Genomic DNA, 23188 nt, shown 5'->3' on the forward strand with positions numbered 1-23188 from the left:
GGGTTTTTTTTTTTCCCTCCTTATTTTTGTTTATCCACATAACCGCCCCACTGCCGAGCCTCGTCGGCTCATCCCCTCACTCTAATTTAATCTCACCAACAGAAAAATCACAGCTTCCGTGCTACCGTCGCTTGGAGTTCCGATTGCACCATGGAGGCCGAGAAAGCCACAGACGTGTCAGACATTCAGAACGAGGACGACCTCGATGAGGAGCCGGGCGAGGTGATCGAATCAGCGCCGCCTCTCGAAGTCGGCGAAGAGAGAGAGCTCGGTACCTCTGGTCTCCAGAAGAAGCTCCTCAAGCGCGGTTATGGCTACGAAACCCCCGAGCTTGGTGACGAAGCCACTGGTAAAGTGCCAGCTCAAAATTTTTAATTATTTATTGTTTGTTTAATTATATTATAATTTTAGAGACATTGAGTGTGGGAATTTGAATTTAGTGCACTACGTTGGAACTCTGCTTGATGGGACGAAGTTCGAGTCGACCAGAGACAGATACGAGCCTCTCACCATTAAGCTCGGTCAGGGTCGAGTAGTGAAGGGTTTGGACCATGGCGTCGTCTCTATGAAGAAGGGAGAGATTGCATTGTTCACATTGCCTGCTGATCTGGGCTATGGTGTTGTTGGTGGGGGTGGCTCTGTTGTGCCGTCCAATGCTGTTGTTAGGTTCGAAGTCGAACTCATTTCGTGGATCACAATGGTGGATTTGAGCAAAGATGGTGGGATTGTGAAGAAAATTATCGAGAAAGGAGAGAGGAATGAGCGGCCTGGTGATTTGGATGAAGTTCTTGGTACTCTGATGCCTCATTATATAATCAATTTGAGTTCTTTATTGGTTATTATATTGTGTTAGCATGTAATCACAGTTCTGTCAACATCAATTTGGATGTTTTTATTGGAATTTTGTTGTTAATGCAGTCAAGTATCGGGTGGCGTTGGTTGATGGTACCGTTGTTGCAGAGACTCCAGAAGAAGGAATTGAATTCTATGTGAAAGATGGTATTTTCTTTTTTTATTTTAATCTGATGTGATTTTAATGGGAAAGGCAATTCCTTAGTGATTATACCAATTTGTGATAATTGAATAACGTGGGGTTTGTGTTTGTTTCAGGTCATTTTTGTTCAGCATTGCCAAAAGCAATCAAGACAATGAAAAGGGGAGAGAAGGTCAGATTAATTGTTCAACCTCAGTGTATGTCTTTGGATCCTTGTTATCAAACTGCTATGTCTGGCAAAAAGAAAAAAATTGAATCGTCTGACGATGAAAGTTGATAAATAATTGTAGATGCCTTTGGTGTGGAGGGGAGGGATGCAAACAATGGGTTTCATTCTGTCCCTCCATGTTCTGTGCTGAACATTGATCTGGAGTTGGTGTCTTTCAAGCCTGTTATTGATGTTACTGGTGATGCCAAGGTAATAAAGAAGGTATTGAAAGAAGGGGAAGGTGCGTGGGTTGCTAATGAAAGTGCAAGTGTTACTGGTAAGTTTATTGAGATAAGCATTATTTTAGTAATATTACTAGAATCAGTTTGGAAGTACCTGGAGGTAAAAGTTTACCTGATCTTGAAAGCAATTAGAAATGTGAAGTATATGTAGAATGCGAGATAATATTTTGTTAAATTATGCACATTCAATGATAATTTGTAGTTAATTACAAAAAATGTTCGTCAGTTTCATATTTATTCCAAGAAGAAAAGGTTCTTTCAATCATGCACGGGCATTGATATCAAATATCTACAGGCCTTCAGGATAGCCCAATTGATAGTCACACTTTTTTTCTAAAAAGGAGGTCCCAAGTTGATATTCCCCCTCCCCAAATGTGTAACTAATAAAAAAACTTCTATCAGATGGTTTACCAACTATTATTGAATGTCATAGTAAGTAATTTTTGGAATACATAATGAAACTGTGATATCGTACCATTCTACTAATTAACTTAAACATTTCTGGACATCTCCAACTGCTGCAGTTAGCTATATAGCTAGTCTTGAAGATGGCACTGTCTTTGAGAAAAAAGGAATAGATGGAGAGCAGCCTTTGGAATTTATCACCGACGAAGGTCAGTTACTCCAAGTTCATTGTTTCTCTCTCTCTCTCTCTCTCTCTCTCTCTCTCTCTCTCTCTCTCTCTCGGCATCTTTTTGTCTGATAATCAAGAAGAAATCTCAAAAGGATTTCTGGCTAATATTTGCATCTAATCTACAGAACAAGTGATTGCTGGTTTAGACCGAGCAGTTGCAACAATGAAGAAGGGTGAACAGGCAATATTGACTATACATCCTGATTTTGGATTTGGAAGCATTGAAGCAAGGCGGGACCTGGCTGTAGTTCCACCACATTCAAATATCGTCTTTGAAGTTGAAATGCTAGATTTTATCAGGGTAATGATCATTTTGATGAAATTGTGGGATTTGAAACAGTACTTTTCCAATATATTTGTAATGACGCTAGAAGGCACAAATTTCCTATTTTTCTCTCACAACTACAAAGTTTCAAGCGCTACTACAATTACTTTCTTAATTATCACTCTTCACTTCTCTTTTATGAAAAGGAGAAAGCACCATGGGAAATGATCAATCATGAGCGACTTGAGGCAGCCAGAAGGAAGAAAGAGGAAGGCAACCTTCTCTTTAAAGAGGGGAAGTATCAGAAAGCAGGACAAAAGTATGATAAGGTAACATAGTGCAATTTTGACTCCCAAATGGACCTTATGTTGGTTCTATTTTAATCAACTTCATATTTTTCTGTTGCTTTCCTCTTATTTCAGGGTGTTGACTATGTTAGTGAAGATGGTAACTTTGGGGACGATGAGTCAAAGCTAGCAAGAGAACTTAGACTGTCTTTCTGGTTGAATGGTGCAGCATGTAGCTTAAAACTAAATGACTTTCAGGAAGCAATCAAGTTATGTTCAAAGGTAAGCTGTACCCAAAAAACTGATGGATGAAGTTTCTGCGTCTTCTAGCATTCACATGCTTTCATCATTCTACATGTCTCAACGTTTTGGGGAAAAAATATTAGGGCAAATCTCGTCATATTTTCTATGTTGTGATCCTCCACAGGTACTAGATATCGAGTTCCATAATGTAAAGGCCTTGTACAGACGGGCACAAGCATATATGCAAGTTGCAGATTTGGTCTTGGCCGAATTAGACATTAAGAAAGCTCTCGAGGTTGATCCTCAGAACAGGTAACTGAAAAAAACCGATTTTCTTAATCCATATGAACAATTTGTTTTGAAGTGTTCTGTGCTCTGTGGAACAGGGAGGTCAAGTTGATTGAGAAGAATTTGAAACGACTACAAGTTGAAAGCAACAAGAGGGATGCTAAGCTCTACACAAACATCTTTGGACGTATGACAAAGAAACTCAAAGTTGAGAAAGTCGAGAATGAGAAAAGATGAGGCTGCCGGTGCGGCGATGCAAAATGGTCGCCGATACCTTGGCTTCTACTCTGAAAATGGAGTGGCTGTTGATTCTTGTAAACAATATCTGATCGTGATTTATGAATTGTGTATGATGTAAAGTAGTGAGAGAGAATTGATGAAGGTACAAGAAAGAAAAAGGAAAAATAATTAGGGCGTTTATCCATCCTCATATTATTGTCCCGAGAAATAACAATAGCTTATAGAAAGAACGGAAATTTTCTTTTTACGATTTTAAGTTTTAACTACAATAGAATTTGGAAACTAAATGGAAGAAAATAAACAAAATAGTGAAAAAATCATAATAATAATAAAAAGGACTTTTAGTTTTTCTTGTCCCTAGTAACTCAACCATTTTGTCGTGGCTCTTATTATTATCCCAGCCAGCCAACTTTTTAGTCGACGTATCCCCTAACCCCAAACTTTAGGCCACTATATATTCACAATAAGACCGCACGTTGAGCTCCATGTCCTCCATATATATAGCATAAACCTTAATTGTACAATAATAAAAGTAGTAGAACCAAGGGCCAATGCCAATATCAAATCCCATGGCAAGGCTTTCTTCTCTTTGCCATGGTATGCTGCTTCTACTTTTTACTTCTGGTTTCTTCACAGCTTTGCTCACAGCTGCTTGCAGGCTCTTCCTCACTCGTTAAGTCTCTTCCCGGAATCCATGGACCTCTTCCTTTCGAACTCGAAACTGGGTATTTATATTCGTCTATATTGCTGCAAAATATCAGTTAGCGTCAGTGCTGAATGCATATATATGGGGAAAATGTTCATGTTGATTTTTGTCAGAATGTGTGGTCTAGATTATCAGAGTCGGCCGGCATAAATTAAGCATTTACCTGACAATATAAATAACTGTACATACGTAAACATATATTTATGTGAATTGCTAGGTACGTGGGAGTGGGGGAAGCAGAGGAGGTGCAGCTCTTCTACTACTTCGTCAAGTTAGAGAGCAAGGCAGAAGAGGATCCTCTAATGCATTGGCTAACTGGTGGACCTGGTTGTTCTCCGGTGACTGCCTTTCTGTACGTAATAGGTAACACTTTGCTTTCTAATAATTTGGTCATAAAGAAAGAGAATCAGAAAGTCATAGCATTTTGATACTAAAATTTTGCAATTAGTCTTTCTTCCATAGGGGCTAGGCTTAGTTGTAATTTGATAGTTTCACACCAGCAGCAACTCATTGGTCCTCTTCATTTTGTAGGTCCACTGAATTTTGAAATAGAGCAGTACAATGGGAGTTTACCTACCTTATCTTAAATCCATACTCATGGACAAAGGTATTTATACTCTGATTCATCACCAGAATTAGAACGATATTAGACATCATCTTAGCAAGCAATTATACTTCTCTTGAGAAGAAAATTAATCTAAATATATACATATACTTTTTGTTTTTCGAATCGAATGGTATGATGAATTTGGATGGCAGCTATCTAGCATAATTTTGCTTAGATTCCCCGGTTGGAACTGGATTTTCGTATGCAAGATCTTCATTTGCTGGCCAGCCAGGTGATTCGGAACAAGTGCAACATGCCCTCCAATTCTTCAGGAAGCTGAGCAAATTTAGAAACAATTTATTTGGGGTCTTAATGAGCTCATCTAATCGACAAGTTTTCTTTACTTAACACCAGTTGATGGGGAAACTTTCTTGAGTGCAGCCGCTGTATACAACCCATCTCACACAAAATTGACAATATAACTGGCACGTGAGGTGAGGGGTTGAACATGAGAGGAGGACTTCTCACTAAGTAAAGCACATTAATATGACATGTTTAGGCATTACTCTAGCTAAGGAAGATCAATTTGAAGAGTTTAAACTTCCATTTTATATATATATTTCTTTGTATTATTAGAGTTATGGATATTTGCTTTCTCAATAATATATTTCTTACGTCCGCAAAGCCCTTCGCATACGCAAGGTACGATAGAGTTGAACACTAAATTGGTAAACAAAAAATGTAGACAGAGATGAATCTTTACCTTCAATTGGTAATGCAGGGAAGTATAGGGAAATGGCAGCGATGCAACTACGAAAAACCTTATGTCCATGACATTGAAACCAGTATTCAGTATCATGCAAAGCTTAGTGCTAAAGGCCTTCCATCTTTAATATAAAGGTGAGAATTTAAACCCACCACACACGAGACGCGCGCAGATATACATCAAGCATGGATAAAATCTTTAAATTATTCCATTATTGATGACTGGAGACCATGGCTTGTGCAAGGTCAAATTGCAGGGTAAGTACTTACAATTTTGGATTGAGCTTGATGATCCAGTGAGCTAATGGAAATTTTAATTGTTGCTTTGGGATGTAGTTATACAAGAACGTATTCGAGTCGGATGACGTATGAAGGCAAGAACATTTGTTTCAGTTTTCTGCTCTTCCAATCAACAATCACAGGAAGATTATGATTCAATTGGAACTTCATAATTTTTTGTATTCTTGTCTGGTTATAACTTATAATTTGCATGCAGGGGGGGGGGGCAGGGCACACAGCTCCTGAGTACAAGCGTGAAGAAGGCTTGACCATGTATAAAAGGTGGATATCTGAGGAACCTCTTTTAACCATCTCCAACTTCACAGCTGTATATTTTTCTTTTCCAGTCAATTACAAATTTACAATAATGTTACCATCAAAGAGAGCAATAAGGTTGCTGATCAAGGTTTTACATTTGACAAAATTTATTGCATCTTAACGACATTAACATTAGAAATAAATGTTTCATATGATGGTTTTATAAGAATGAAAACCCACCACCATGAGAAAGAAAACATGTTTAACAAAAATAACTTAATGATATAAGACCCAAAATAACAAGAGGGCCGTCTTTTGTATTTGTTTTTGGGAACTTTTCCTTCATTTAATGGCGGCTCTTCGCCGGGTAATTTGTATACAGAAGATCAAAATGAGGGTAAAATAGTACCTATAAAATTACAACGCTATCCACTCCTACATCTCGAGGAAGCATTTGAATCCATTATGAATGCACGGCTCCTCCTATCTGTTGAAGGATATGTCAAAACATATAGGCTTTCACAATAAGGAGTTTGTCTCCTCCAGTGTTGGTGTCTCAAAAAATTGGGTCGCATAAATCTCCATTTCTATTTCTCATGCAATTCCTTTTTTGGCAGTGAATCGGGCCTCCTCCACCGGAAACTGAACCACCGTATACCTACATACAAAAGCAACAGCCCCCAAAATTTATAAGTGGGCAATATTGTTTCTCGAACACAATCCGAGTTAGCATTAGTCATATATACATTGTGTTGAGATGAAAATGATGAGACTTCATGAAAAGGATAAAGATCTTACCAGTGGAACTTCTTGAGAAGAACTTTAGCACTTCATCAATGATAATAACCTAAATCAGATAATGAATGAAGCTTGAATGAGTGTTGACAAAGACTAGCTGCCAAAGGCAGTTATGATGTATCATTTCCAGACAGAATTATTGCTTAGCTTACAAAAGTAACACATTTACAGCCCCACCATGTGTAAGTTTCTATGAATTTTAAATCTTTATAATGCTTTATTTGCATTAAGAGACAAATTGTCACTTCTTAACACACGAAGTTGACAACTTTTTTTAACTTCCCAAAGCAATATTCTGAATATATATGTAATAAAAAGGAAAGAAATCATTAGTTATTTACCCACACAAAATTTTTATGTAAGAAATGTTAATCCAGCATATCCACGCTATTAATGCCTTGAATTAAGAGCTAAAATTTTAGAGAAAATGTCTCACATAGATCATGCATTTTATAGCTGAAAAGTATTATATTCCAATCGTAAGAGAAATTGTCATAATAGTCAAAAAACAGAATCACAAAAAAGGACTATGAGAGGGTAAGCCACATACAGGAAATGAAAGGTATAACACAACCGTCCACTCAGACCAAGATAATGGTGTTACCTACAGCAGAAAATGTTACGAGACCATTAATTATGTTCATTTCTATAAAATAAAAAAGGACAACAGAAACCATCAATCACAAGCACAAGTACAGGAAACTACTTACAGAGAAAAGAACAGAGAGTGGATGGACATATAATATTAGCACATGAAGGATCATCGTTAGAATGATTGAACCAACTAGCCACAAGTTACTCCATGGAGGGATAACCCTGGAAACCACAGAAAGTCAGTGCTAAAGTAAGTCTAATCTACAACTACCCAGAAACAATCAAAACATATATTATGTTGCAATAATTCATATATCAATGATACGGGAATAAAATCTTTCAAGATGTTTGTCTCAGTATCTAGCCAGCTGAATAGTACCTAGGAACAAGACAATATACAAAGCAAGGACAACTACCCTGAATGGTTGCCATAACAACTGTAAAGAGAACAAGGATAATCCAGTCAAGGGTGAAAATTGCGAAATATTGGAAACTCAACAAGAACACAACCTTACTATATACTACCTTAAAGGAACAAGACAATATACAAAGCAGGACTAATAACAAATTTTATGTGCTTTCAATCCGATAAATCAAATGAGTTGCAGCAATAGTTTCTTAATTAAATATCAGACGAAAATTGTAATATCATAAACATCGAAGTATATACTTACAGAAGAGACTGATTTTCGCTGAGATTATTCAAGGCATTGAACATTTCAACAACCACAAGCACAGTCATGGACACTGTTGATGGATGGCGATCATCAAATATACTGCATGGATAAGTTGTCTCCCTCGTTGAACATGAGTCGAAGTTCATCTGAAACAAAATAACTAAGAAACTAAAAAACTACAAATTAAACATAACAAAGGATATTATCTATGCACCTTTCTATACCGAGGTAATTATTAAAAAAATTGTTATCAAAACCACAGAAACCAGTGAACAGCCTGAAGAATTCCTCCATTTACTTTGACTCTTAGTCACAAAAGAGCTCTAACAATAATTTAAAACAATGCGGGACTTCAGTCCGTAGGATCTTACCAATTCAGAATACGGCAGTTTAGGACCACTATCAGAGTAAAGAAACCACCAAATAAATCCCGCAACTGTGGCGAGCCCAACATAAGCTGCAATTCATAAACCTTCATTGGAAGTTGAATGAAAATAAACAAACACATGTACAGTAAACTGAATTACTGATTATTAACCTGCTACTACCCTAGCTATTTGTTATCCAGATCACCAATAATTTATATTAGAAAGACAGCAATTAAAAATTTCACTTTAGAGATTCACCAAGGTGAAAAAAATTATAGAAAAACTGTAAATGGTTTCATGTTATGTCTTAGTTCTTAACTAATCGCCAGCATTAATTCTGGATATTGGAACATATAATTATGAAAAACAAGATTGTGAACCCACACAGTCCTATTTTGTATTAATCCATATGGAAAAATAAATGCAACCAAGAAAAAAGTAGGGAACGAAAGGTCATTCAGTAAGTGATCCCAATACTTTTCGTTCAAAAGTTGCTTATGAATGTGAGACATTTGCATATTTATCAAGCCTGAGACAATAAACTAATCAATAAAGTGACTCAAAGATGGATTCAAAACAATATGTATAAGGCCTACAGTTTATAAGGCTTTAAAAATTTTCATTATATTTATTAATGGAGAGCAGTCCTGTGTGCTATTTTAGAAGGTTGACAGGAAGTAAACCAAATGTAATCGACATCAACATCACTAGGAGCCATGTCAAATGTGATTTATGCATACCTCCGATTACCAAATAACGAAAAAACAACCATCCACTAACAACTGCTTCATTGACCTGCACACAAACAGAAGTTAAAGTGATATTATGCTGAAAATAGGATTCTTTCAACCACAAAAGAATAGTTTTATGAGATTAAGATAATATCATCATGGGATCATAAAGCATACATACACTTAATGAAAGAAAACAAAACAAAACTGTCCAATTACTATAATTCTTCACTAGCAAATGGAAACAAGTCCATGAAAAACTCAAAATTCTAACGTTGAGTGCATGGAGTGCAGACACAACTAAAATTGGACAGTTGCAATAGCAGATTAAATTAATGCAATACCTTACGAGGTTTAGCCTTCATCACATCAGAATCTTGCTTATTAAAACCAATAGCAGTGGCAGGTAATCCATCAGTAACTAAGTTGACCCACAGCAGCTGGACCTGGAAAAAGTTTTCATAAAGTATTACGAAAAATACAACAAACAAACAGGCTCATCAACTAATATGTCTGCAAAAGGTCTAACTAAACCTAGGAAATGAAAGTAAAAGAAGCAGAAGACATTACGGTTCTCACATAGAATGAGTTGGAAAATGAAAGCTCAAAATCTGAACATTAAATGAACTTACAGGGGCAAGGGTATCAGGTATGCCAAGTACAGCTGCCACGAATATACAAACTACTTCACCGATATTTGAAGAGATCATATATCTGATAAATTGCTTTGTGTTATTGTATATAGCCCTTCCCTCTGCAACAGCCTGCCAAGAGTTGACCATTCATAAAGTTGAATGGCAGAGGTATAACTTTTTACTCCAGTCCTCATTTCTTAAAAGTACTAGAAATACCAAAAAAAAAAGAAAAAAAAGGAAAAAAAAAAAAAGGGGAAAGACAGGCATACCGCAACAATAGTAGCAAAATTGTCATCGGCCAAAACCATGTCTGACGCACTCTGATAAAGGCAACGATAACAGTGATCAGAAGAGCAAAAATAACAATATGAATGACAATTAAACCGTGAATACTGCTTTTAACTTTTTTTTAATAGAACCATGCAGGCTTCTCAACTGCTATTGTAAAAATTAGGGTGCCACAATGTTCTCTAAGCTGAGAATGGCTCTAGGACCCAATAGTATAGAGGTTGATTTCGGAATGACATGTGTGAAAACAGTGTATCCAGATAACATGGGGGAAACAGTGCATCTACATACTTTTGTCTTTAATCATACAGGGCAAAGAAATTACATATGGGCAGAGATGCTTTTAGAATAAGCTAACATGAAATGCTACTTCAGAAGAGGCCACTTACCAATGGCCTCTTCACCTAGTGATAAGTATAGTTACTCAGAAACTTCAGTTTGAAGACTGCAACAATCATCAGACACTATCATGCTGTTAGGGTGGCTCTCAGCCAGTGCATGGGTCATGTGGTTTAAGTTTCTGACCAGAAAAAGAAAGCATTAATTAGAGTACAAGAAATGAGCACCTTAGCAACAGCTGTTCCTGAACCCATGGCAATTCCAATATCTGCCTTCTTTAGTGCAGGCGCATCATTAACACCATCACCAGTCATTGCAACCTAACAAAATTCCAAGCACCCTAAAGCTTTAGAGAAGTCGAAACAAGTGTATGGAAATAAGTACAACCACAACTAATCACACACACACAACTAACACAGCTGAAAAAAAAAAAATCCTTTTTTGGTCAGTTACATTACATATTTGCTAAGAGAGCTTCTTAATGTCTAATCCAAAGCAAAGTATAACAGCTATTTTTATTTTCCCATTTAGACTCTGCAATTCTCACTCCTCTGTACGCACAATCCCCAATGAATAAGTTTCTTTTACAAATTTTCTGGGAGCAAAACACCGATTCTTAGCATGAAAAAGAAGTTCTTGCATATATAAAATGATTCATCATCCAGTGATAAAGTTATAGAGGACTGTACCACTTCATTCTGGTGCCGCAAGGCCTCAACCAGCATCCTTTTATGAGAAGGTTCAACCCTAACAAACCAGAAACATATAATGCATAATTACTAAATAATTTGAAAGAGAAAATGACTGAAAAAATTATTTCAAAAGATGGAACACATGATAAATACCCAAGCTTCCATAGAAAAGAGACAAGATACAGCACAGATGCAACCAGCATACCTGGTGAAGAGTGCCATACGTTGCAATGCCAGTGTTTTCTGCAATGCTGGTAATTCTTCAAACTCAGTCGCAGTGTAAGAGTGTCCAGCAAGATCTGCCAAGTGATCAAAAGCACCTATCTTGCGGCAAAGGGATTCGGCTGTGGACTAAAATCGTGTCCAAAATCAGCAGGACTGTTCTAACCATGTATGTGGATAGACATGCGCATGAGCATACATCCATGCATAAAAGGACAAACTTACCTTGTTATCCCCAGTGACAACTATAACACGTATGCCAGCAGTCATGCATGAAAGCATAGCATTTCTCACTTCCTCTCTTGGTGGATCAAGCATTCCAACCTTCAAAAGAAACAGAGGAAGAATGTATACAATTAAAAGAAATATTGTTAATCAACAGGGGGAAATGACATCCATATCATGCGAACTAAACAAATAAAATGAAGTATTAAGCACAGTAGCAAAATATTTGATATAAACACCAAACAAACTATTAGCCATAACTCTATGGTTGATCAAAATGATCATCACACCCAGCAAAAACCAGAAAATGGTCAACACACCCATGCTATGACAGCTGCTATGCTCCAACGGTCACAAAGGCATATTCAACACAAGGACAAGCATATTCCTTATTCTTATCCGATGAGTCATCATCAGGGGTCCTTGTCCTAGGGTTTCCTGTATAGTCTCTTGTGTATATATATACACCTTTTACCTCCATTGTTAAATAGAAAAGAAAACGGTAGTCTTTATTGACTGATACATTGACTGTAACCCATCATCAATAGTAATAGAAATATACTCTTTTCCTTCTCAGTATGAATTCTATCACAAACTTGACTCTCTATTTGGAATAGAAGGCATACCAACCCAATGAATGTAAGATCATTCTCATCATTATGGGAGAGACTCTGAAGACCCATGGGCATCCGCTTGTAGGCCAGAGCCAAGCATCTTAATGTTTCCTTTCCTGCAAAACTGACCAAAGAATATTTATCTATACAACGAAATGATCTCAAAAAAATTCAAGCTTGCCAGTACAAAAATTAGACAGGTTTGACTGGTAGAACTTTTACACGCCATGTGAGTAACAATGAAAACTTAAGCTTTAGAGAGACAGAGAGACAGAGAGACAGAGAGACAGAGACAGAGAGACAGAGAGACAGAGACAGAGACAGAGACAGAGTAAAATATATGAAAGGAGTATTAAACTATAGCGACAATACAAAAATTAAGATATTGCCAAATCCAAGTTTACCAATTTACATTACAAAATAAGAGAAATATGCCCTCTAAGGATTTGATTCCATCACTGCATATGAGTTCATCGCAGAGTGTATTAATGGGTACTAAAACCTAAGAACAGTGTAAACCCTCTTGCCTTAGAGAATTTCTCAACAACCAAAAAGAGAGATAAACTGAAGCCAAAACTCATGCGCCTATCCAAAGAGATTCAAATCTTAAGGACTAACTCATTTTGGGGGGTCTTAAATCAATGTCTAGTGAACAGAATATAAATGAGTTGACCACCTAAAGAATTTCAGTGTAAAGATTCTCTAATTATATGTAACACTGTACAATTCAATTGTACAAAATAACATAAAAGACAACATAGTCAATCAATGATGAACAAAATATTTCTAACCTATGGAACCTTGACTCCAGCTCAGCTCGGATACTAGTGGTCAGTGGTATGGTAGAACCATCATCATTGCACAGAATATTTGTGCATCTAGAAATAATACTCTCTGGAGCACCTTTTGAAAACATAATCTGCAACTGGTTTCGGCTACAAAGGACACTCATCATCTTCCGATCACGTGTAAAATCTGCAACAGAAATCTGCAAAGCATATATTAAACCAATAAGCAAATACCAAATCTTAGGAAATGGAAATCCCAAGTCAGAATTGTTCCACTGCATTTCCTTCTGTATTGATCAAGTAAACAGTTCCACCGTTACTGCTTATGACATTAAACTTGAAGAAGGGCAACATTGATGAATAAACATATACAACCAGAGGCAAACCAGAAATACACAAGAAGACAAGTAGAAGCAATAACAAATTATTCCAAGTTGTTCAGTAAGGTGGCGGATCAGCATTAAAACATCATGATTCATCAAAAGATTTAATTATGCAGAAATATATGTTCCATATAATACCAAATATGATATAAATATAGAAAAATTAAAATATATAAAAGCAGAAGAATATAACATACAATTTCCAAAAAGATTGGATAGTTGGAAATTATAGAACATACCTACTAATATGATATTTTATTCTTAACTCACAATTTTAGCTTCCATTTATTTTTTGAGGCATGATCTGAGAGGGAAAGGGGTCACAACACAAACCTTTTTAAAATGGTCCTCCCAGTAGTGATTACAGTAAGATGCACGTTCATGCTTGCTCAGCATATTCAGAGAAGAAGGCATAGAATCAAAGCCAGGAAGACCAATCTGGAAGGGAAAGAAAGTGAATTTAAAAACTTACAAGTATAGACCATGAATAACTGCACAACAAACAAACAGAGAAAAGAAGGGGAACAAAGAATAAGAATTGAAAACTGCAGTTATTAGCTGATCTTGAGACTTTAGAATAAGTACAGAAATGAACCTTCTCTGCAAGAACACGGAGGGCTACTTCAGTTGACTCGCCAATCTTTTCGTAGTTACCCTTGTCGGGATTATATTGCAGGATAGATTCATTGCATAGCGCTGAACACATTGCAATGTGAAGAAGACAAGGTGACTGAGCTGGAAGTTCGAGCTGAAAAATAGATCACACATCAAATCAGTGCAGAACTAAATAGGAGAACCTGAATGAAGCATTTAAAAATTATGCCAGATATCATTTATAGAACCGCAAAGATTATTACGTTGACTAAGTTTTATATTAAAAGGCAGAACATAAACATTTAAGTACACTGAAGGGAAAGGCAACCCTAATGTAATACATTCAAATTTTGTTTATCTGAAGGTAGGCAAATTCACATTTGAAGAGCTCTATCTGCTTGAACAGTATGCAGTTCAACCTTGTACTGTTCAGGCCAAAAAATAAATTAAATTAAACAAAGCTTGTATGGTTTGAATTTTTATCTATATATACAAAACTATTTAAGCGTGGACTTCTCTCCAGATCTAGCCTGATATATCTATATAATATGTATACTTTTCCCTACCTTTAAAAGCTTGATATTGGTTTTCATTCTTGAAAACTGATATGGCACACAGATGTGCTAAGAAATTAGGAACCTTATCAGATGACTTGCAAGTGAATCAAGTACAATACTATAAGAAACAAAGTTCACACACAGTGTCACATGTCTTTATTCTTTACTTTCAGCCACGCTTGGCTATATGCCAAATATGCAATAGTGAACTACCTGAAGCCCAGTACTGTCAAAAATTGTGCCTTCCGGTGTATATGTTGTTCCACTGACACTGTATTCAGAAATAACCGGAGCATGCTGTACAGTATGAAGTACACAAACCTGAAGAGATAGCAGTAGCAACGGGTGAAAACTTATTTGAAAGCAACATAACTGCACCAAGCCACCAACGATGGTAATTTGTGAAGAAAGTTTAAAATTAACACTCCAGGATTTTAAATCAGGTAAACAAGCTGTAGGTTTGAGATTATCAAATCAGGTACCCAAGCCAATTTAATATAGTTCTTGTGAAACCTAGCAAGCAAAGTAAAGAAACTTCTATCGATTGCACTGATGACTTGTCAAATAACAAATACTATTTCACATGTGACAGACCAAAAATCATGTCGTCCTTCATGTTATGTACTCATAAATTCCTTGTATTCATCCAACCTTCCATAAAGTATGCACACGAGGGTGCATTTCTGTGCCTCTTCCATCACTGCATAAATGTTTGTGTGTGTGTGTGTTGTGCATGTGTTGCATCCTTTGGAAGTAAGTTATTACAAGTTTCAACTGCAAGTAATACATATAGACAATACGAAGCCTCAAATGTACCAAGTGACAATTTTTGTTCCTGGCTATTTACAGCAATTTAGGAAAGCAAAAAAATAAATAAACAAACCATATTCAATTGTTTACCATGGCAAGGTCATTATATAATCACCTTTGAGGCAGACATCATATTGGTTGTCAGAGTTCCAGTTTTGTCACTGCAAATTACTGTAGTGCAGCCTAAGGTCTCAACAGATGGCAAAGACCTTACAATGGCATTCAACCGAGCCATACGTTTTGTCCCAAGAGCCAAACAACTAGAACAAGAACAAAGAAAGACCATCATAAAGAAAAGCATCAGATATGGATAAGCTTCCTATTAGATACTGGTTAATCTTAATGACTTCCTAGAGATAACATATTACACTCCAATTACAAAATCAAGGTTTTAAGAATTTCTCAGTATTAATACTTACTAATTTAAACCTCAATTCATATTGATAAATAGGATTCCAACAGAAATTGATAGGAGACATGAAAATACACTACAATTTATCCACCGGAATATCGGCAGATTCCATTAATTCTCATGAAATCAACAAAACAGCCTAGATGCACAAACAAGAACTCAAGAACTTAAATGCTTGCTGTCAAATTAAGTTACTTCTAATGCATATACTTCAATGAAAGTAACGGCTGAACAGTTCGAGAGAAAGAGCCATAAAGAACACCCACTATTTCTCTTTTCTTCTCTATTCCATTTCAGTCCCACCCAAACGATAGACTATACAACGTGAGACCTCAATCTATGGCTAATTAAATTCTCATTAAACAAATTGGCACTCCACTTCCAGCTCTATCACCTACCCCACACGTTGTTTGATTATAAGACAACCAATAATCAAATCCATATCAAAACCCAGTCCCACAATGGGGTGCCTTTTTCAAGCTGAAAAAGTGGCACCCCATTGCTCTATCACCTATCCCACACTATAATGAGACAACCAGTAATCAAATCCATATTGGAGACCTAGTCTCCGGATGCAGTGGCTTTTGAAAAGGGTAAATTAACTAGTACACACATTTGTTCTATACACCAAGTAAAAGTTCAAGTACTCACGTTGTAACAACAGCTGGAAGTCCTTCAGGGATTGCTGCAACTGCAAGTGCTACTGCAATCTTAGTGGCCACAAGAAAATAGTTTGTAAACATAAAGTGCGAAGGAAGAGCCATTGAAACAGAAATATGATGGATAAAAGTTAATAAAGCATTAACCTTCAAATTTACTATGAAAAATTACCTTAAAGTAATGAATTGCACCGCGCAAGAACCCACCATGAGCAGGGTCACGAAAATGACCAATATTGACAATCCATACCAGTACACATATGCCAGCAATAACCTAATAATGCAACAAAAGTTAAGAAAACCATAAATAATATCTGAAAACACAAGTACGATACTAACAATAAAAACTACTTGAGATCAGTGGCCAAAATAAAAACTTGGGGAATTACCTTGGCCAAGAAAGTACCAAACTCATCCAGCTTCTTTTTCAACGGCGTCACTTCCTGCAAGCAGCCATATATTTGAATAATTGGAAGTAAACACAGCTTGTATATGTAGAAAATATAATTTCAACAAAGGATCTTTCTTTCAAGTTTTATTTCCTGTTGAGTTTAAGAAAAGAGGGGGATGGGGCATAGAGGAAAGGACATCATTTCATAAAGTACTAAGTCCATAATCTTGGTGAACTTTGCAAATGGTCTCCATGAAGTAAAATTAATATATTTCAAGCACTACGCTCTGCAACGTGACTCTTTCCATCATTTTGCTACCGATGTAAGAACTAGGAAGAGATGGAGAAACATAAAACACACAGACCCACACCTCTTTGACCTAGACACTAAAGTGGCAGTACACAAACAGCTTTGCAGAATACAATGCTAGAAAGAGCTTTCAAAATTTAAAGCACGATAACATGCTACTGACTTTGGTAAAATCACATGTCTAGCGACAAACTACTGCAAAACTGAATTAAAAGTTCTTACATCTTCTGTTCGCAACATTGAATCATGTATGCCGCCCATAGCAGTGTGTGTTCCAACTCCTACTACGATAGCTCTAGCCCTACCAGCCACAACTACTGTACCCTGGGGACCACGATATGCAGGAAGTTAATCATTGCTTTGGAACTGATTACCCAACCAAAAAGAACAAGAATAAGACATAAGAAATGCACAACTTGCTTATCACATTCCCTCAAGTTTATAAAATAGGTAAATCGGTACATATAAATTGGATCCAGCATATTAGCTTCATAAAACATATAATTTTTTTACCGAGAAAAGAATATTTGTCTTGTCTTGATATACAACATTTGTTGCAGTGGTGGACTCAAGCTCTTTTTCCACAGAGCAACTCTCACCTGCCATCATCAAACAAAAATTCCCCGCTAAATTGGATCCAGCATGTGCTTAATCATAACATACTCAACAATTGTGATCCATGCAATTCACAAAAACAATAACAACAAATATCCATGTGATTTACTATGTCCAGTACATAAAACAGATATACCTGTAAGAATTGCCTGATCAACACGTAACTGATTACTTAGCATCTCAATCATTCTCATATCGGCTGGAATTTTGCATCCCACTATGCATTTTAAGCAACAAAAAATTAGAATTTATGATTAACCACAATAATATGCCAATTTTGCAGACTCAAAGCAGGTGACCAACTCACCAGCCACTTCTACAATATCACCGGGGACGAGCTCTGTTGCTGGAAGTATGGAGAAGCAACCTGCAAGGAGTTACTTTTACATCAGGTTTGGGTGATGAAGGATGACATAGTCTTGAGTAATTTAAAAGCATCAAGAAATTTGATATTATGTTCATAAGATTTTGTTGGTCAAGCACTACTTCCAAAAGCTTAAGTTGTGCTTAGTTAGCAATTATCTTCCTTTTCCAGGCATTATTGACAATGTTCCTTCCATTTGTCTTTTTATCCCCAAGATCCAGCAATGAGCAATGTTTAACCACAAAAATGAAGCATCCAAAACAATTGACAACAATAGATATGTTTTACAATTCTCCCCTTTGGCAGACAGCTCAGCGATGTGAATAGCTATGAAGGGATTTCTTTTTCAAACAAAACCAACTAAATACAACAAGCATACAACCATACTGGAGAGGTCTCTACCAGCACCTCACAGTAAAAGGGTGTACTACAATACACTTATGATCTGAACTTCACAATTTAAGCCCCGGAAAGAAACGTTTAAATAAAAAAGAGGACTAAAAACATGAAATCATAACATACTATAAACATCATTTAGCATAGTCAAGTGACTTCATAAACAAAAATATTTACCATTGCGCAGCACAGTTGCGATATCAGCTTGGTATGCACGTAGCTCCTACAATATCAAGGTTAAAAAGAAGGAATCAGAACGAGCTGAAGCTACATAGGCTAAGTAATGAATTTCCACAGCAAAAAGTAGGTTAAGTGGTAATTCATGCATTCTTATTCTACAACATGCAACAGAAAATAAGACTACAATGTTGGGAGTCCACGCAACCTAAACACAGATGCATTGAAAAAGGTAGACATGAGTACGTGGGGAAGGGTGATGAAAGATATTAACACAAGTGTTAATGGCCAGTAGGCATACTGTACATAACTCAAAGTTTCAATAGACAGAACTTAAAACTTTGTAGCCTTTCAAGATGTTTTCTTGTAGCTATGAGAATTCTTAAACACAATAAAGGTAAAATTACCTCAAGAGCCTTTTCTGCATTGGTTTCTGTAATCACTCCTACTGCTGCGTTTGCAGCCAATATCATGAGGATAACCTGTGCATCCAATAATTTCAAAACAAAAGAATCTTTATTAAGACCATGTTGTATCCCATGTGCTTAATCAACAACAGATACAGAAAACAGTTATCGTTAATTGTATCAAAGCCTTAATTTGTAAAGGATCAAGAGCTCAACAATTTTTTGCAAAATAGGTTTTAATACTTCAACAAAAAGACATACATCAAGACTTACAGATGGAAAAGAAGGAATTGAAGAAATCATGGTTGAGTGCAAATCAAACACTAAGGATCACATCTAGACATGGTAAGTAAAAGTTGAAGAACATAAGAAAACACCAAGACAAACATCTAAGCATTGATAACTAAGCTAACAATCTTTTTCGGCAAGTCCAAACCAACAGTTCAACATGCAAATTTTTTTTTTTTCCGTTTATTAGGAAACATAATATTAGATTAAACAAGAACATGCATACTATCTTTTTTGGCTAGTAGAATACTCCTGAATGGTGACTTCTAAGCATAGTTTGAAAAACCAATAATAATATTAATAAGTGATCAGTTTAGCAGAGCAGACAAATATGATATCTTACTGAAGGCTCCAAAAACGCTGTTAAGCCTGTGTCTCCATTAATCAAAGCCAGAACAAATGAAACCAGCGCCGCAACAATCAATATCTTTACAAGCAAATCATCAAACTGTTTCAAAACCAATTTCCAGAATGAAGCCCCTGCATATGGAAAGCAGATAATATTCATTAGAGGCATAAAATGCACGATCTTGATTTGTGAAAGTTTCGGTGTTATCAGAAGGTTAGATCACTACTGGTAGCATATTCCTAAAAGATGAATTCCAGGCAAATAATTTGCATTTAGACTCCTAAAACTCCTCATTCTCACCAAACCCACCAAAACTAGCCATCTCTTCTAAAATGACCACGATAGTGGTTTTCTACACTTTGTGAAATAGGGAGTAATAACAAATTATTGGTGGTACATTGCCATCCAGAGAATCAAAAGAGGTTATCAAAATCTCTCTGTTTCCCTCTTGCTAAATCATAAGTAGTTTCCCTCAGCATCTTGCATCAAAGCAAATTGAGGATGAAATTGGGATTATTCACAGATTTCTGACACAGACATCATGTAAACTTGCTTTATGTGAGATGGACAGAGGAGAGGGAAAGAAGAAAATGGTGTACTTACTTTTTTCTTCTGGAAGCACTGCAGACCATATTTGAAGCATGAAACGAAAGAGCAAACCACATTAGCATTAGAAAAATGAATAAAACCCATAATAATACCAATAACAACAACGACAAAGGGATTCATATTTCAAGCTTGGGGAAGATAATTAAGAAACCAGGAGTAACTAAATTTAGTAATAACATAAGAACTTCATCATCGTGTAAGCTTCCATCAATATAGGCTAAAACCACGTAACCAGTAAATGATGGAACACCAATTGAAATATAGCAGTGCTTGTTTTTACCTTAGGCAAGTCAAACCAAAGGGTGTATATACTATCTCAGATATACAAAGTAGAGTACCTAAAACCAGCACTCTACTTCACCGGACCCAACAACTAAATTGATGTATGCATACGCGTTGGTACTTGGGAGCAAAAAAACATACCATTTTTACCATAAAGCCTTGCATGTTGCGTGACCTGCAAACAATATAACACTTGAAACCTTGAGGAAGAGCAATTACCTTCAAAACTGGGTTTGAACTAAAAGACCAATAAAACAGTAGAAATTACAGTCTGGAGAAATAAACTCTACCGTACCTGCGCATCAGTGAGACCCCTTTTCGGGTCCACGCCAAAGAAATCCAAAACCTAACCAAGAATACGGAAACAGTTAAACAAGGAAATATTTTGAAAAACTGACTGTATAAATGAAAACCCAAAGGAAAAACAAGAAGAAGAATAAAACATTCCCAAAGAAATGCTGGAACCAAAAGCTTCCAATGCATTTCAATTCTTCCACCCTAATTTGAATTACTGAAGTGATTGGAGCTAGTTTATCATTCACTGTAAGATTTTCCAGGAAAATGTCATGCAGAGGTGTGAATTTACTGAATTAATGAATTACCGCAGTGACGGATCTGGCGTAAGCGTCCTCCATTCACGGATGAAGGGTTTTGAATCGGAGCTCTGGAACTTCTTCTTCTTCCCTCTTTCTCACTTCAACCTTCTCTCTCTCTCTCTATCTATCTCTCTCTGTGTTTTACTAGTTCGTGGCTTGGGTTGGGTTTTTGGTATCTAAAACCAACAAACTAAGGGGAAAGCGACCAGAGAGACGTTATGTTCAAGCGAAGGCCTAACGTTCTAATTTAACGGGCCACGCAAGTCATGCGTTAGCCCATTGTATTTATGTCGGTGCCCCGGCCCAGAGTATAAATTAAGAAAATTTGGGCTGGGCCTCCAAGACATTGGCCCTCAGATCAGATGTCACAAACACCCCAAAAATATCTTTCGACACCCACCTTGTTTGGACAATTATGTCCAAAATTTTAAAAGGGTATACTGCTGAATTGCCCCCTGAACTTGTACATAACTCTCAATTTACCCCTTGACCTTTTTTTTTAGTCAATTACAGGCTCGAATTAAATTTTATTATTAATTTTCCCCTCACCGTCAAAATTCGAACATTTCATCCAATTTGCCGTTAAATATGAGGGCAAATTGGTCAATTCATATGTTAAAAATAATAAAACACTGTAAAATACAATAGTATGACATATAAAATGAAAAAAAAATCATTTTAATAAACAGAGGGTTGGGACCCACCCACCCTTTCTTCTTCCTCTCTGCCTCTCCCTACGACTCCCTCTCTCTCTGCAACTCTCTCCTCTCACCAAAACCAAACACCAAACCCTTTCTTCCCTCTCTCCCTATGACTCCCTCTCTCTCTGCAACTCTCTCCTCTCTGCAACCAAACACAAAAACCAAACACCAAACCCTTTCTTCCCTCTCTCCAACCAAACACCAAACACCAAACCCTTTCTTCAAACACCCTCTCCCTGCGACTCTGCCCCTCTCTCTGCGACTCTGCCCTCTCTATCTATCTCTCTGCCCTCTCTCTCTCTCTCTCTCTCTCTCTCTCTCTCTCTCTCTCTCTCTCTCTCTCTCTTTATGCAACCAAACCCATCAGCCCTCACCCTCCAAACAGCCCCATTTTATTCAGATCTTGAATCCATTGATGAGTTGTGCGATTTAGGGTTGATATTTTGGGAGAAGGGGCAATGAACTTGTGAGGTGAAGAGGTCTGGACCTTTAAGGCTGTGGGGAAAAAATCAAAGGGGAAAGGCACGCGAATGGGTTTGTAGTGGTTATGGGTTCGTTGGGGGGGGGGCTGTGGGTGAAAAAAATCTGGGTTCGTTTGGGGGGTGGGTTTGTGGGTTCTGGGTTCATTGTGGGGTGGGTCTGTGATGGGGGATGGGGGGAGCTCGAATGGGAAAGGGAGGGGAAGAGAGAGAGAGAGAGAAAGAAAGATGAGCTTGAGAAACTGGTTTGGCAAGAAAAAAAAATGGTGGGATTTTGTTGCAGGTCAAGGGAGGATAGGTTGGAGAAGAAGACGCAAGGGTGGGGTGGGTGGGTCCATAGGATTTTTTCTTCTTTTTTTTCTTTAATTTTTTCAAAAATATATATATTTCTTTAATTTTTTTTAATGATTTGATGGATTATTTGATGAAATGTTAATGATTTAGACGGCAGGGGGAACATTGATAATAAAATTTAATTCGAGCCCTTAATTCGCTAAAAAAAAAGGTCAAGGGGTAAATTGATAATTAGGTACAAGTTCAAGGGGCATTTCGGCATTATACCCATTTTAAAATGAGGACATTTTCTCTGTACACCAGACGACAGTTGGCAACTTACCTCATTTTATCCTTCAAATTTATACTACCAATTGGTTTTTTATTTTGTTTTTTTTTCACTTCAAATCAGAATTAACATAGAAAAAATGAGTTTGGTTGTTGTGTCTTATGAAAATAGGAACCATATTTTTATTTTGGCTTTTACTTTTTAAAAAAATTAATATGAAAAATTGTTCATTTATTATATTATCCTTATTCAATGAAAATTTTCAATTCTTAATAAATTCATTAATTAATGGAAATTTTTGGTGTTTTTAATGTTTGACT

The 23188-nt window shown here is 36.7% G+C and overlaps 2 protein-coding genes and 2 pseudogenes across 3 annotated transcripts; 3 read left to right on the forward strand and 1 right to left on the reverse strand.

Moving 5' to 3' along the window:
* Nucleotides 1-54: 54 nt before the first annotated feature.
* Nucleotides 55-3587, forward strand: LOC110763156 (peptidyl-prolyl cis-trans isomerase FKBP62-like). Its single transcript, XM_021965912.2, has 11 exons — nt 55-349; nt 441-791; nt 919-999; nt 1111-1191; nt 1285-1479; nt 1969-2058; nt 2204-2379; nt 2550-2672; nt 2766-2912; nt 3058-3185; nt 3260-3587. Exons 1-11 carry the CDS (start codon nt 151-153, stop codon nt 3396-3398), a joined length of 1710 nt encoding a protein of 569 aa, XP_021821604.2. The 5' UTR covers nt 55-150; the 3' UTR covers nt 3399-3587.
* Nucleotides 3588-3673: 86 nt separating this feature from the next.
* On the forward strand, nt 3674-5139 carry LOC148297963 (serine carboxypeptidase-like 7; annotated as a pseudogene).
* Nucleotides 5140-5162: 23 nt separating this feature from the next.
* On the forward strand, nt 5163-6137 carry LOC110763153 (putative serine carboxypeptidase-like 52; annotated as a pseudogene).
* A 78-nt stretch (nt 6138-6215) lies between these two features.
* Nucleotides 6216-21294, reverse strand: ECA3 (endoplasmic reticulum-type calcium-transporting ATPase 3). 2 transcript variants are annotated; one of them, XM_021965913.2, is made up of 34 exons: nt 21133-21294; nt 20826-20876; nt 20672-20705; nt 20243-20260; nt 19634-19770; nt 19003-19077; nt 18596-18641; nt 17966-18025; nt 17795-17875; nt 17557-17642; nt 17266-17367; nt 16732-16785; nt 16515-16616; nt 16335-16393; nt 15387-15531; nt 14675-14782; nt 13906-14058; nt 13644-13748; nt 12931-13127; nt 12152-12263; nt 11526-11624; nt 11284-11429; nt 11076-11133; nt 10614-10706; nt 10029-10079; nt 9757-9888; nt 9469-9570; nt 9134-9188; nt 8397-8482; nt 8023-8171; nt 7465-7570; nt 7305-7358; nt 6755-6803; nt 6216-6614 (listed from the first exon to the last, which is right to left on the reverse strand). In XM_021965913.2, exons 1-34 carry the CDS (start codon nt 21163-21165, stop codon nt 6544-6546), a joined length of 3009 nt encoding a protein of 1002 aa, XP_021821605.2. In that variant the 5' UTR covers nt 21166-21294; the 3' UTR covers nt 6216-6543. The 2 variants fall into 2 exon arrangements, with proteins under 2 accessions (XP_021821605.2, XP_021821607.2); XM_021965915.2 differs by lacking the exons at nt 6216-6614; nt 6755-6803; nt 7305-7358; nt 7465-7570; nt 8023-8171 and having other exon boundaries at nt 8397-8497.
* Nucleotides 21295-23188: the final 1894 nt, after the last annotated feature.

Source organism: Prunus avium, chromosome 1, assembly GCF_965620075.1.
Source record: "Prunus avium chromosome 1, drPruAviu1.hap1.1, whole genome shotgun sequence".
NCBI lineage: Eukaryota > Viridiplantae > Streptophyta > Magnoliopsida > Rosales > Rosaceae > Prunus > Prunus avium.

Coding starts and splice junctions, on each gene's coding strand:
- LOC110763156 (XM_021965912.2), top strand. CDS start 151: ATGGAGGCCGAGAAAGCCACAGACGTGTCAGACATTCAGAACGAGGAC. Junction 1,480..1,968: donor TGAAAGTGCAAGTGTTACTG/GTAAGTTTATTG, acceptor CAACTGCTGCAG/TTAGCTATATAGCTAGTCTT. Junction 3,186..3,259: donor GAGGTTGATCCTCAGAACAG/GTAACTGAAAAA, acceptor TCTGTGGAACAG/GGAGGTCAAGTTGATTGAGA.
- ECA3 (XM_021965913.2), bottom strand. CDS start 21,165: ATGGAGGACGCTTACGCCAGATCCGTCACTGCG. Junction 19,078..19,633: donor CAGCGTTTTTGGAGCCTTCA/GTAAGATATCAT, acceptor TTGGATGCACAG/GTTATCCTCATGATATTGGC. Junction 9,571..9,756: donor TACCTGATACCCTTGCCCCT/GTAAGTTCATTT, acceptor AACTTTTTCCAG/GTCCAGCTGCTGTGGGTCAA.